Raw genomic sequence first — 13254 nt, 5'->3', positions numbered from 1 at the left:
TGGCACTGCAGGATTTGAGTCCCTGGGGGCGTAGTGTGTTAGTGATGGTAGGCTTTGTTACTTTGGTCCCAGCTCTCTGCAGGTCATTCACTAGGTCCCCCCGTGTGGTTCTGGGATTTTTGCTCACCGTTCTTGTGATCATTTTGACCCCACGGGGTGAGATCTTGCGTGGAGCCCCAGATCGAGTGAGATTATCAGTGGTCTTATATGTCTTCCATTTCCTAATAATTGCTCCCACAGTTGATTTCTTCAAACCAAGCTGCTTACCTATTGCAGATTCAGTCTTCCCAGCCTGGTGCAGGTCTACAATTTTGTTTCTGGTGTCCTTTGACAGCTCTTTGGTCTTGGCCATAGTGGAGTTTGGAGTGTGACTGTTTGAGGTTGTGGACAGGTGTCTTTTATACTGATAACAAGTTCAAACAGGTGCCATTAATACAGGTAACGAGTGGAGGACAAAGGAGCCTCTTAAAGAAGAAGCTACAGGTCTGTGAGAGCCAGAAAAATCCTACAATGTGATTGTCTGGATTTTTTTTCTCATTTTGTCTGTCATAGTTAAAGTGTACCTATGATGAAAATTACAGGCCTCATCTTTTTAAGTGGGAGAACTTGCACAATTGGTGGCTGACTAAATACTTTTTTGCCCCACTGTATATGAGTGTTATTAGGTTCTATGCTGATATCTGATAGTGATAATATTTCCTCTCCCCTACAGAGACTGGCCATGGATCCAGGTTGTAAGGGAATGCCCCTCTCCAGCTTCCTCCTCAAACCCATGCAGAGGGTGACGCGCTACCCCCTCATCATCAAAAATGTATGTACACACACATTCTCTCACACACACTCTTCCCACCATCTGAATAAAGTGTATGTAATCGAGAAGCCTGATCACAGCCCTTGAAGCTAAACAGGGTTGGTCCTGGTCGGTCCCTGGATGTTAGACCATATGCTGCTGGAAATGGTGTTGGAGGGCCAGTAGGAGGCACTCTTTCCTCTGGTCTAAAAAAATATATATATTCCAATGCCCCAGGGCGGTGATTGGGGACATTGCCCTGTGTAGGGTGCTGTCTTTTGGATAGGACGTTAAACGCCTGTCCTGACTCCCTGTGGTCACTAAAGATCCCATGGCATTTATCGTAATCCCGTGTTAATCCCGGTGTCCTGGCTAAATTCCCAATCTGGCCCTCATACTGTTATGGCCACCTAATCATACCCAGCTTCCAATTGGCTCATTCATCCCCCCTCTCCCCTGTAACTATTCCCCAGGTTGTTGCTGTAAATGAGAATGTGTCCTCAGTAGACCTACCTGGTAAAAATAAGGGTTAAAGAAAATAAATAAAAGATTTAACTGATACATATACACACACACTGGAATTGACTGTCTGTAACTATGTGTGATGCGGCGCAGATCCTAGAGAATACTCCGGAGGCTCACCCGGACCATAGCCATCTGAAGCAGGCTCTGGAGAAGGCTGAGGAGCTGTGTTCCCAGGTCAACGAGGGCGTCAGGGAGAAGGAGAACTCTGACCGGCTAGAGTGGATCCAGGCCCACGTCCAGTGTGAGGGGCTGTCTGAGGTAATACACACAGACACGGACACACAAACACACAGAACACAAATCATTGTAAAATAAGATTATTTTTTTAACTGACTTGCCTGGTAAAATAAAGGTGAAATAAAACACAATGAAAAGCACAGGAACATGTACTTGATTCCACAAAATTCCACACAATTGGCACAATTCCACACCGTGAACAGACTCACTCCCAACTCACTCACTTGGCCCTTTTTCTTTAACGACTTTCTTTAAGCAACTCGTGTTCAACTCGGTGACCAACTGCCTGGGCCCGCGCAAGTTCCTGCACAGCGGCAAACTCTACAAGGCCAAGAGCAACAAGGAGCTGTATGGTTTTCTATTCAACGACTTCCTCCTGCTGACTCAGATCATCAAGCCCCTGGGCTTCTCGGGCTGCGACAAGGTGTTCAGTGCCAAGTCCCACCTGCAGTACCGCATGTACAAGACCGTAAGTACTCTCCTCTCGCCAAAGTACACATTGTCCACATCCCAAATTGCACCCTATAGGGAAGCAATTCTCAACTTGTGGGTCGTGACCCAAATTTGGATCGTGTGAGGTTTTGAGTGGGTCATGAGTGTCTGAGTAAAAAAATTGAACGTATAAAAAAATATATATATATACACTAAAATAACACATCCTAGATCTGAATAAATGAAATATTCTTATTAAATACTTTTTTCTTTACATAGTTGAATGTGCTGACAACAAAATCACACAACAATTATCAATGGAAATCAAATTTATCAACCCATGGCGGTCTGGATTTGGAGTCACACTCAAATTTAAAGTGGAAAACCACACTACAGGCTGATCCAACGTTGATGTAATGTCCTTAAAACAAGTCAAAATGAGGCTCAGTAGTGTGTGTGGCCTCCACGTGCCTGTATGACCTCCCTACAACGCCTGGGCATGCTCCTGATGAGGTGGCGGATGGTCTCCTGAGGGATCTCCTCCCAGACGTGGACTAAAGCATCCGCCAACTTCTGGACAGTCTGTGGTGCAACGTGGCGTTGGTGGATGAAGCGAGAAATGATGTCCCAGATGTGTTCAATTGGATTAAGGTTTGGGGAACGGGCGGGCCAGTCCATAGCATCAATGCCTTCCTCTTGCAGGAACTGCTGACACACTCCAGCCACATGAGGTCTTGCATTAGGAGGAACCCAGGGCCAACCGCACCAGCATATGGTCTCACAGGGGGTCTGAGGATCTCATCTCGGTACCTAATGGCAGTCAGGCTACCTCTGGCGAGCACATGGAGGGCTGTGCGGCCCCCCAAAGAAATGCCACCCCACACCATGACTGACCCACCGCCAAACCGGTCATGCTGGAGGATGTTGCAGGCAGCAGAACGTTCTCCACGGCGTCTCCAGACTGTCACATCTGTCACATGTGCTCAGTGTGAACCTGCTTTCATCTGTGAAGAGCACAGGGCGCCAATGGCGAATTTGCCAATCTTGGTGTTCTCTGCACGGTGTTGGGCTGTAAGCACAACCCCCACCTGTGGACGTCGAGCCCTCATACCACCCTCGTGGAGTCTGTTTCTGACCGTTCAGCAGACACATGCACATTTGTGGCCTGCTGGAGGTCATTTTGCAGGGGTCTGGCAGTGCTCCTCACGCTGCTCCTTGCACAAAGGCGGAGGTAGCGGTCCTGCTGCTGGGTTGTTGCCCTCCTACGGCCTCCTCCACTTCTCCTGATGTACTGGCCTGTCTCCTGGTAGCGCCTCCATGCTCTGGACACTACGCTGACAGACACAGCAAACCTTCTTGCCACAGCTCGCATTGATGTGCCATCCTGGATGAGCTGCACTACTTGAGCCACTTGTGTGGGTTGTAGACTCCGTCTCATGCTACCACTAGAGTGAAAGCACCGCCAGCATTCAAAAGTGACCAAAACATCAGCCAGGAAGCATAGGAACTGAGAAGTGGTCTGAGGTTATCACCTGCAGAACCACTCCTTTATTGGGGGTGTCTTGCTAATTGCCTATAATTTCCACCTGTTGTCTTCCATTTGCACAGCAGCATGTGCAATTTATTGTCAATCAGTGTTGCTTCCTAAGTGGACAGTTTGATTTCACAGAAGTGTGATTGACTTGGCGTTACATTGTGTTGTTTAAGTGTTCCCTTTATTTTTTTGAGCAGTGTATATGTAGTCAAGTCTGAAATTAAACAACTCAAACCAGGTAGGTAGGAAGTGTGTAGAAATTATAATTAATTTAAATTGTTCAGAGATTAAATGTATAAATGTTTCTTCAATCACAGTATTTTCAACATAGAATTATTAGCAACACTATTTTGGATGATTTTGTGGTCTCAAGCCAATGAGTTTATTAACATTCTTCATCAAGAATATGGGCAAGATTGTATTAATGTTGTTCCCTTTATAGAAAAGTTTGTGGTCGTACGCACATCCTTAAAAACATAGGTGCTGGCCTAATAAAGAATACTAGTATAGAACAAGAAGGCCTGCACACCGTTAAAGCTCCCAATTCATTCATATTATTGCGATGCACCCCAGGAGTTCTGACCTTGTTGTGACCTCGGAACTTTGACCCCCACTACAGCCCATCTTCCTGAATGAGGTGTTGGTGAAGCTGCCAACAGATCCCTCGGGAGACGAGCCCATCTTCCACATCTCCCACATCGACAGGGTCTACACCATACGGGCAGAGAGCATCAACGAGAGGTACACACACAGACGTATGCATGCAGTCACACACACACACACACACACACACACACACACACACTCTCTCTCTCTTACGCACACATAGCCAAGGCTTTCTTTTGACCTTGTTGTGATGACTCATGCAGGACTGCTTGGGTACAGAAGATCAAGGCAGCTTCGGAGCTCTTCATCGAGACAGAGAAGAAGAAGAGGGAGAAGGCCTACCTGGGTATAATAGTCTCTCTCTGCTCCTCTATAGGTCCACTGTGTCTGGGAGGGACAGCTTTGTCACCTACCCTCCCGGACCAGGGTCTCAAAAGCACTGTTGGTAACACTCTATATGAGTGTCTTCTTTTATGCCCTTTGTATTATTACTTGAAGTTACCCCCTTATCGTTGTAACCTTGTATTTGTGCAAGTAACATTTTGATTAAAATGTTGCTACATAGTAGTGTAGGAATTGTGGAGTTGAGCGATTTCTGTGTTAAACATGAGGAATAGTGACTATTCCACTTTTAACAAAAATGGCTTAATTTCACTAAGAAGCAAGGAACTGGCTAACAATGATTTGGTTTCTAATGTTTGTACAGTGTTAGTACACAGGTATAAGAGCAACTTCATGTAAAGTGTTACCAAACTATCTCTCAATGCAACTGAGTGTTTTCATGCTGGCTTAGTCTCCTCTGACTTTTCTGTGTTTGTGTGTTTGCCTCTGACCATTATGTTTAGGTCTGCCTCTGACCATTACGTTTAGGTCTGCCTCTGACCATTACCTTTAGGTCTGCCTCTGACCATTACGTTTAGGTCTGCCTCTGACCATTACGTTTAGGTCTGCCTCTGACCATTACGTTTAGGTCTGCCTCTGACCATTACGTTTAGGTCTGCCTCTGACCATTACGTTTAGGTCTGCCTCTGACCATTACGTTTAGGTCAGCCTCTGACCATTACGTTTAGGTCTGCCTCTGACCATTACGTTTAGGTCTGCCTCTGACCATTACGTTTAGGTCTGCCTCTGACCATTACGTTTAGGTCTGCCTCTGACCATTACGTTTAGGTCAGCCTCTGACCATTACGTTTAGGTCTGCCTCTGACCATTACGTTTAGGTCTGCCTCTGACCATTACGTTTAGGTCTGCCTCTGACCATTACGTTTAGGTCAGCCTCTGACCATTACGTTTAGGTCAGCCTCTGACCATTACGTTTAGGTCAGCCTCTGACCATTACGTTTAGGTCTGCCTCTGACCATTACGTTTAGGTCTGCCTCTGACCATTACGTTTTAGGTCTGCCTCTGACCATTACGTTTAGGTCTGCCTCTGACCATTACGTTTAGGTCTGCCTCTGACCATTACGTTTAGGTCTGCCTCTGACCATTACGTTTAGGTCTGCCTCTGACCATTACGTTTAGGTCTGCCTCTGACCATTACGTTTAGGTCTGCCTCTGACCATTACGTTTAGGTCTGCCTCTGACCATTACGTTTAGGTCTGCCTCTGACCATTACGTTTAGGTCTGCCTCTGACCATTACGTTTAGGTCAGCCTCTGACCATTACGTTTAGGTCAGCCTCTGACCATTACGTTTAGGTCAGCCTCTGACCATTACGTTTAGGTCTGCCTCTGACCATTACGTTTAGGTCTGCCTCTGACCATTACGTTTAGGTCTGCCTCTGACCATTACGTTTAGGTCTGCCTCTGACCATTACGTTTAGGTCTGCCTCTGACCATTACGTTTAGGTCTGCCTCTGACCATTACGTTTAGGTCTGCCTCTGACCATTACGTTTAGGTCAGCCTCTGACCATTACGTTTAGGTCTGCCTCTGACCATTACGTTTAGGTCTGCCTCTGACCATTACGTTTAGGTCTGCCTCTGACCATTACGTTTAGGTCTGCCTCTGACCATTACGTTTAGGTCTGCCTCTGACCATTACGTTTAGGTCTGCCTCTGACCATTACGTTTAGGTCTGCCTCTGACCATTACGTTTAGGTCTGCCTCTGACCATTACGTTTAGGTCTGCCTCTGACCATTACGTTTAGGTCTGCCTCTGACCATTACGTTTAGGTCTGCCTCTGACCATTACGTTTAGGTCTGCCTCTGACCATTACGTTTAGGTCTGCCTCTGACCATTACGTTTAGGTCTGCCTCTGACCATTACGTTTAGGTCTGCCTCTGACCATTACGTTTAGGTCTGCCTCTGACCATTACGTTTAGGTCTGCCTCTGACCATTACGTTTAGGTCTGCCTCTGACCATTACGTTTAGGTCTGCCTCTGACCATTACGTTTAGGTCTGCCTCTGACCATTACGTTTAGGTCTGCCTCTGACCATTACGTTTAGGTCTGCCTCTGACCATTACGTTTAGGTCTGCCTCTGACCATTACGTTTAGGTCTGCCTCTGACCATTACGTTTAGGTCTGCCTCTGACCATTACGTTTAGGTCTGCCTCTGACCATTACGTTTAGGTCTGCCTCTGACCATTACGTTTAGGTCTGCCTCTGACCATTACGTTTAGGTCTGCCTCTGACCATTACGTTTAGGTCTGCCTCTGACCATTACGTTTAGGTCTGCCTCTGACCATTACGTTTAGGTCTGCCTCTGACCATTACGTTTAGGTCTGCCTCTGACCATTACGTTTAGGTCTGCCTCTGACCATTACGTTTAGGTCTGCCTCTGACCATTACGTTTAGGTCTGCCTCTGACCATTACGTTTAGGTCTGCCTCTGACCATTACGTTTAGGTCTGCCTCTGACCATTACGTTTAGGTCTGCCTCTGACCATTACGTTTAGGTCTGCATCTGACCATTACGTTTAGGTCTGCCTCTGACCATTACGTTTAGGTCTGCCTCTGACCATTACGTTTAGGTCTGCCTCTGACCATTACGTTTAGGTCTGCCTCTGACCATGACCATCTGACCATTACGTTTAGGTCAGCCTCTGACCATTACGTTTAGGTCTGCCTCTGACCATTACGTTTAGGTCTGCCTCTGACCATTACGTTTAGGTCTGCCTCTGACCATTACGTTTAGGTCTGCCTCTGACCATTACGTTTAGGTCTGCCTCTGACCATTACGTTTAGGTCTGCCTCTGACCATTACGTTTAGGTCTGCCTCTGACCATTACGTTTAGGTCTGCCTCTGACCATTACGTTTAGGTCTGCCTCTGACCATTACGTTTAGGTCTGCCTCTGACCATTACGTTTAGGTCTGCCTCTGACCATTACGTTTAGGTCTGCCTCTGACCATTACGTTTAGGTCTGCCTCTGACCATTACGTTTAGGTCTGCCTCTGACCATTACGTTTAGGTCTGCCTCTGACCATTACGTTTAGGTCTGCCTCTGACCATTACGTTTAGGTCTGCCTCTGACCATTACGTTTAGGTCTGCCTCTGACCATTACGTTTAGGTCTGCCTCTGACCATTACGTTTAGGTCTGCCTCTGACCATTACGTTTAGGTCAGCCTCTGACCATTACGTTTAGGTCAGCCTCTGACCATTACGTTTAGGTCTGCCTCTGACCATTACGTTTAGGTCTGCCTCTGACCATTACGTTTAGGTCTGCCTCTGACCATTACGTTTAGGTCTGCCTCTGACCATTACGTTTAGGTCTGCCTCTGACCATTACGTTTAGGTCAGCCTCTGACCGTTTAGGTCAGCCTCTGACGTTTAGGTCAGCCTCTGACCATTACGTTTAGGTCTGCCTCTGACCATTACGTTTAGGTCTGCCTCTGACCATTACGTTTAGGTCTGCCTCTGACCATTACGTTTAGGTCAGCCTCTGACCATTACGTTTAGGTCAGCCTCTGACCATTACGTTTAGGTCTGCCTCTGACCATTACGTTTAGGTCTGCCTCTGACCATTACGTTTAGGTCTGCCTCTGACCATTACGTTTAGGTCTGCCTCTGACCATTACGTTTAGGTCTGCCTCTGACCATTACGTTTAGGTCTGCCTCTGACCATTACGTTTAGGTCTGCCTCTGACCATTACGTTTAGGTCTGCCTCTGACCATTACGTTTAGGTCTGCCTCTGACCATTACGTTTAGGTCTGCCTCTGACCATTACGTTTAGGTCTGCCTCTGACCATTACGTTTAGGTCAGCCTCTGACCATTACGTTTAGGTCTGCCTCTGACCATTACGTTTAGGTCTGCCTCTGACCATTACGTTTAGGTCTGCCTCTGACCATTACGTTTAGGTCTGCCTCTGACCATTACGTTTAGGTCTGCCTCTGACCATTACGTTTAGGTCTGCCTCTGACTATTTACATTTGTGTCTGTCTCGATGCAGTTCGCTCACAGAGGGCCACGGGCATCGGCCGGCTGATGGTAAACATTGTGGAGGGCATCGAGCTGAAACCCTGCCGCTCCCACGGTAAGTCCCGAGAGATGACCCCCTGCCACACCCAGAACTTAAGTTGATCTCAACACTGATCTCTGTGTCTCTGACACGAGCGAGTGACACATACCATCCTTTAATACATGTGTCGATTGCTGTTTAGTACTGTTAGTTTCTTATTTTTCAGAGTAAATAACTCATGGACACTAGAAGCTTTAACCAAGTTGAATCATTCCCAAAGGTTCTGTACAGCTGAAATCAGACAGCAAAACATTTCAGACATCAGTTTATATACATCCTACTTAATCCTCCTCCTCACAGTTTATGGCTCCACAGGAAAGAAGGTAACCAGATACTAACCCTGATTACTCCTTTAAGGGGAACTGACCTCACCCCTCACCTATTGATCCACAGTCTTCCCTATATCAACACATCGCTCTCCTCTCCTTCAAACACATTCCAAAGCCTCCTGTCTTTCTTCAGAGAACCATTAACTTCTAACATAGTCTCATTTACTACCTCAATGATCAAAGTCTAGCTGATCCCAACAGTACACAGGAGAAGAATGATAGTGTTAAGAGTACATGCAGGGTTCCAAATAGTATTTTGAGCCTGCCTGCCGTGCCAGATGGGTGGGGTTTGCCCTTTTGGGATTATTCCATTGGTTCTATTTCACCAGGCCAGCTTAATCGAGCACAAGTATGTGGAAGTATTTAAAATACTCTTTTTTGTGGAGGAATACTCATATTGGTATTCTAAACGTCTGTACAACTGCCAATCTGTTATTCGGTTGTAAAATTCTGGTAGCTTGACAAAGTTTGTTCCAGAAATCCCAGTTTGAGGATTTAGGAATCAGGAGGGAATAATCATAGAGGGAATCCTCCAACTTGGAATTCTTCAACCGGGATTTCTTTCAAACCAGGGGATTTGGGGAAAGTGAGCAGAATTTCCCAACCCTAAGTTGTGATCTCTTCTCAGGTAAGAGCAACCCGTACTGCGAGGTGACGATGGGTTCCCAGTGCCACATCACCAAGACCCTGCAGGACACTCTCAACCCCAAGTGGAACTCCAACTGTCAGTTCTTCATCAAGGACCTGGAGCAGGACGTGCTGTGTGTCACCGTGTTTGAGAGGGACCAATTCTCTCCTGACGGTGAGGCTGCGGACGCACACACACCCACACACACACACCAGAATAACACTCTGTTTAAAAAGGCTACGGTGAGACTATGCGAACACGCAAGTTCAAACACACACACACACAAACAGCCTTTTACTGACTAGAGGCCTTTTTGATTCAGTGTGCCGTCATGCGATATATTCTATCCCAGTATAGGGTGTAACACAACCTTATATTGAACCCTCTTTACTTGTATACTCATCATCCCTCTGTCTGTCTGTTTGTGTGTAGATTTCCTAGGCAGGACAGAGATCCGTCTGGCAGACATTAAGAAGGACCAGGGCTCCAAAGGGCCTATCACCAAGAGGCTGCTGCTCCACGAGGTGCCCACAGGAGAGATTGTCGTACGACTGGACCTGCAGCTCTTCGAGGAGCCCTAGTCCATCCCAGTTTAACCCAGCCCTGCTCAGCCTAACCCAGCCTAACACCCATACTGTACACTCCCCGTTACCCCTGCCCGAAGTCTCACCAAGCTCTAGTGACATTCCCCAACGGCCCAGCCCGTGTGACTGTGTGAATTCATTTTCTGCAAAAAGGTCTTAAGTGATGTATTTTTTTCCTCTTTATGATTTATATCATTATGGTGTATGTATGATATCATGATTCCACTATTATTTGGTTGAACAAAATTATGAAACATTCCGCAGCTAATCTAAAATCTCAAAGGCCGTCTTATAACGCAATGAACCTTTGAGACATGATATACTGTATGTAGAGAAATGTTGGAACAACACATATGATCATTGCTTATGCACTGTATGTCTTAAAGAGCCCACCCTGTGGCATTAACACCTGGTCCGTGTTCATTAGTTAACAAGCGGAAGCAAGAAGACTGAAACCGGGCGATACTACCTTGTCCAATAAGAAATGTTAATTTTCATTTTCCGTTGAAAAACACCTTCGGTTGTGTGGCCTAATGAACACCACCCAGATGACCACACTGTTGTTGTGCCATCCCTCTGACGACAGACTGTAACCTCCCATATAACCTTTGACACTGTGTTCATGTTTATTAACAAACCGCTATACGGCTATTATGTCATTGCAGGTCGGACAATTTCAAAACCCCTGGTTGCATTAGCTGGAACATCTTAGCTTGTATTTCTTTAATTCAAGCGTTTCAAGTTATTTATTAGTCGGTTTGAGACAAAGGTACAAAAGCAGGTACAGTGCGTACATGAATGTGAAGAGAGAGATACTTTGAGATATACCCTCAAAGGTTTGGTGAGACACTGGAAAAATGTGTTGGTGAAGGAAAGAACTGTTTATTAATGTTAGTATGCTATGGTATGCTGAGAATGAAAATGAAGCTAATCAGTCATCTTTATACTGTCCACATATTGAGTGTTGTGTTTCAGATTGGAAATTCAAATGAAAGACCCAAAGAAATGTTTGGGTGTATTTGAAACATTACAGAAGTACTGTACGAATGTACACACTAATATATTGTCTATCAAATTGGCTTAGCCCAAAGTATATTGTTGAACGGTTTGAGGGAAATTGAAGAGCAGATTTCCTAACTGATTTCTAAATGAGTGACGATTTCTAGTTACATTTGCAGCGTAGGCCAAGATAACGAGTACCAATGTACTACAAATCATTTGTTTTTCGATGGTTGGAAGAATCATACGGTGATGTCAGGAATGTTTTTGTACTTGTTCCGAAAAAAATCTGTTATTTTCAACGCATTCATATCTTCACGTTTTGTATGTATATTTTAGTTGTTTTTATTTTTTCATATGCCAAAAAAGCACCGTTTAATATAGAGTGCTATATTTGTGTTGGAAAGCCATTTGTAGGTGTTTTGTTTTGGAGACTGAGGTCAGGCTTTGTTGTGACGGACATATTTGGCCAATGCTGTAACTGTTTGTGAAGAGGTATTTCAGGTTCATTCAATTTGGGTCTCAAATTAATTGATTTCCTTTATAAGAGAACGGGAATGATTATTTTGAGTGTTGTGTGGCACTGTGTTACATATTTATAGAAGCTCAGAAAGACAATTCAGATGAGAGGGAAATATCAGCCTCCAGGTGGTATGAGACCATTTCAATCTTTCATATGGTCTTTTATCTGTTATTTCATTCTTTATGATGACCCTCCCATTATCTTGGGCATAACACAGTGGAGGGGTAAAGATCTTCATTTGTGTAATATTAGTTTAATGTATGTTGTTACCAGCTATGTATCTGTGTAGATAATGTACAAATACTAGTGAAATTCCACTGCCGTGTTAGTGCGAGTGGTCAAGGAAAACAGCTTTTGCAGAGCCTGTTCCTTATGTGTAATGTCTAGGAGTGAGTGTGTAAAATTAACTTACTATTCTCGAGTGCTTTGTTTGTGCTGGGTCTCTCTTCAAGTTGGAGGACTTAGATTATGACTAGTCATTTCCTTATAGCGTGCAACCTCTCTACCCCTTCCCGGTTACCCCACAGTAGTGCTCTTTTAATGTTCACTCTCAAACCAGTGATGCTCTCGGTTCTTTTTAATGAGCAAAGTCTTAACTGATAAAGTACAGTATGTGAATATGTTGAAATATTTGAAAGGAGTATAAGTAATATATTACAACTACCGTAGAAGAATGTTGATGACAATGTATTGTTATCAATGTATGAGAAGTGTTGTCTTAAATGTTGAAAATAAAATTTGATTGGACCAATGAGTTTATATGTTTGGTTGGTAGCCTTAATTTACAAACATTGTAAATACTTAATCAAATGTATTTGAATGCATTTGGAATTTACCACCATATTACTTTTCCATGATATGCGTCTCGTGGATAGTGTTCACTTCAGTCAGTGCCTGAAACGTTTATACATTGAAAGTATCATTCATGTTAAACCGGAGACGACGACGTTTCAATATTGAAACAATGTTGCAAATGTCAGAGACCGAGAGTAAGGTTAATACAAAAGTATCCGCTATTGAAAACCCAAATGCTAGTCTAAAATAAATGGGAGATAGTGTCTAGGTGGATTTCAATTTTATAAATTGTCTGGCGAGGCTAATGAGACAGTGAGCTGGAACATAGTAAATAGGAACTTCAACGTCATAGCTTTAGCCGGTGGTAACTTCTGGAACGTTAACCAATCAGCTTCCAGAATTAGACCCATCCAAAGAAACTACTAGGCTAACAACTGTAGCAACCTAGACATCAAGCCAAACGGATTTACACTGAAATATGGTGAAGTACTTGGTAATAAACGGAGAACATTGCAAACAGTTATTTGTTGACATTACTACCTTGAATAAGCAATCACGTCAAATTCGTAGGAAGGAGGCCTCCATTGTGGTGCGCACAGAATGCCATCTTAATGGAAATAAATTAGAAAACAAATTTATTTCCACCCTATTCACTCAGACGAAATTACCAAAATGTCACACATCAAAACATTCTCAGTTTCAATGTGAAATATATGCTCATTCTACACAAAAACAATACACATTGCCATTTAAACATCAAACTCCACCAAATCCAGCGAAGTACTGCTGCACCAAACATTTTTTGCATAACA

At 44.5% G+C, this 13254-nt stretch overlaps 1 protein-coding gene across 4 annotated transcripts in view; it reads left to right on the top strand.

The window, feature by feature from the left end:
• The window catches only part of LOC115129631 (intersectin-1-like), a 73137-nt gene extending 60731 nt beyond the window's left edge, over positions 1 to 12406 (top strand). For all 4 annotated transcript variants that reach the window (XM_029660215.2, XM_065018739.1, XM_065018738.1 and 1 more), the window contains 8 exons: positions 713 to 811; positions 1406 to 1573; positions 1809 to 2021; positions 4138 to 4259; positions 4388 to 4470; positions 8516 to 8599; positions 9542 to 9715; positions 9974 to 12406. In XM_029660215.2, the coding sequence (XP_029516075.1) occupies positions 713 to 811; positions 1406 to 1573; positions 1809 to 2021; positions 4138 to 4259; positions 4388 to 4470; positions 8516 to 8599; positions 9542 to 9715; positions 9974 to 10122 (1092 nt within the window). In that variant the 3' untranslated portion in view covers positions 10123 to 12406. The remainder of the gene's footprint in view (positions 1 to 712; positions 812 to 1405; positions 1574 to 1808; positions 2022 to 4137; positions 4260 to 4387; positions 4471 to 8515; positions 8600 to 9541; positions 9716 to 9973) is intronic.
• Positions 12407 to 13254: the final 848 nt, after the last annotated feature.

Source organism: Oncorhynchus nerka, linkage group LG5 (assembly GCF_034236695.1).
Source record: "Oncorhynchus nerka isolate Pitt River linkage group LG5, Oner_Uvic_2.0, whole genome shotgun sequence".
NCBI lineage: Eukaryota > Metazoa > Chordata > Actinopteri > Salmoniformes > Salmonidae > Oncorhynchus > Oncorhynchus nerka.
Note: the sequence above shows the minus strand (reverse complement) of the source record. Positions and strands in the feature narration are given on the sequence as shown.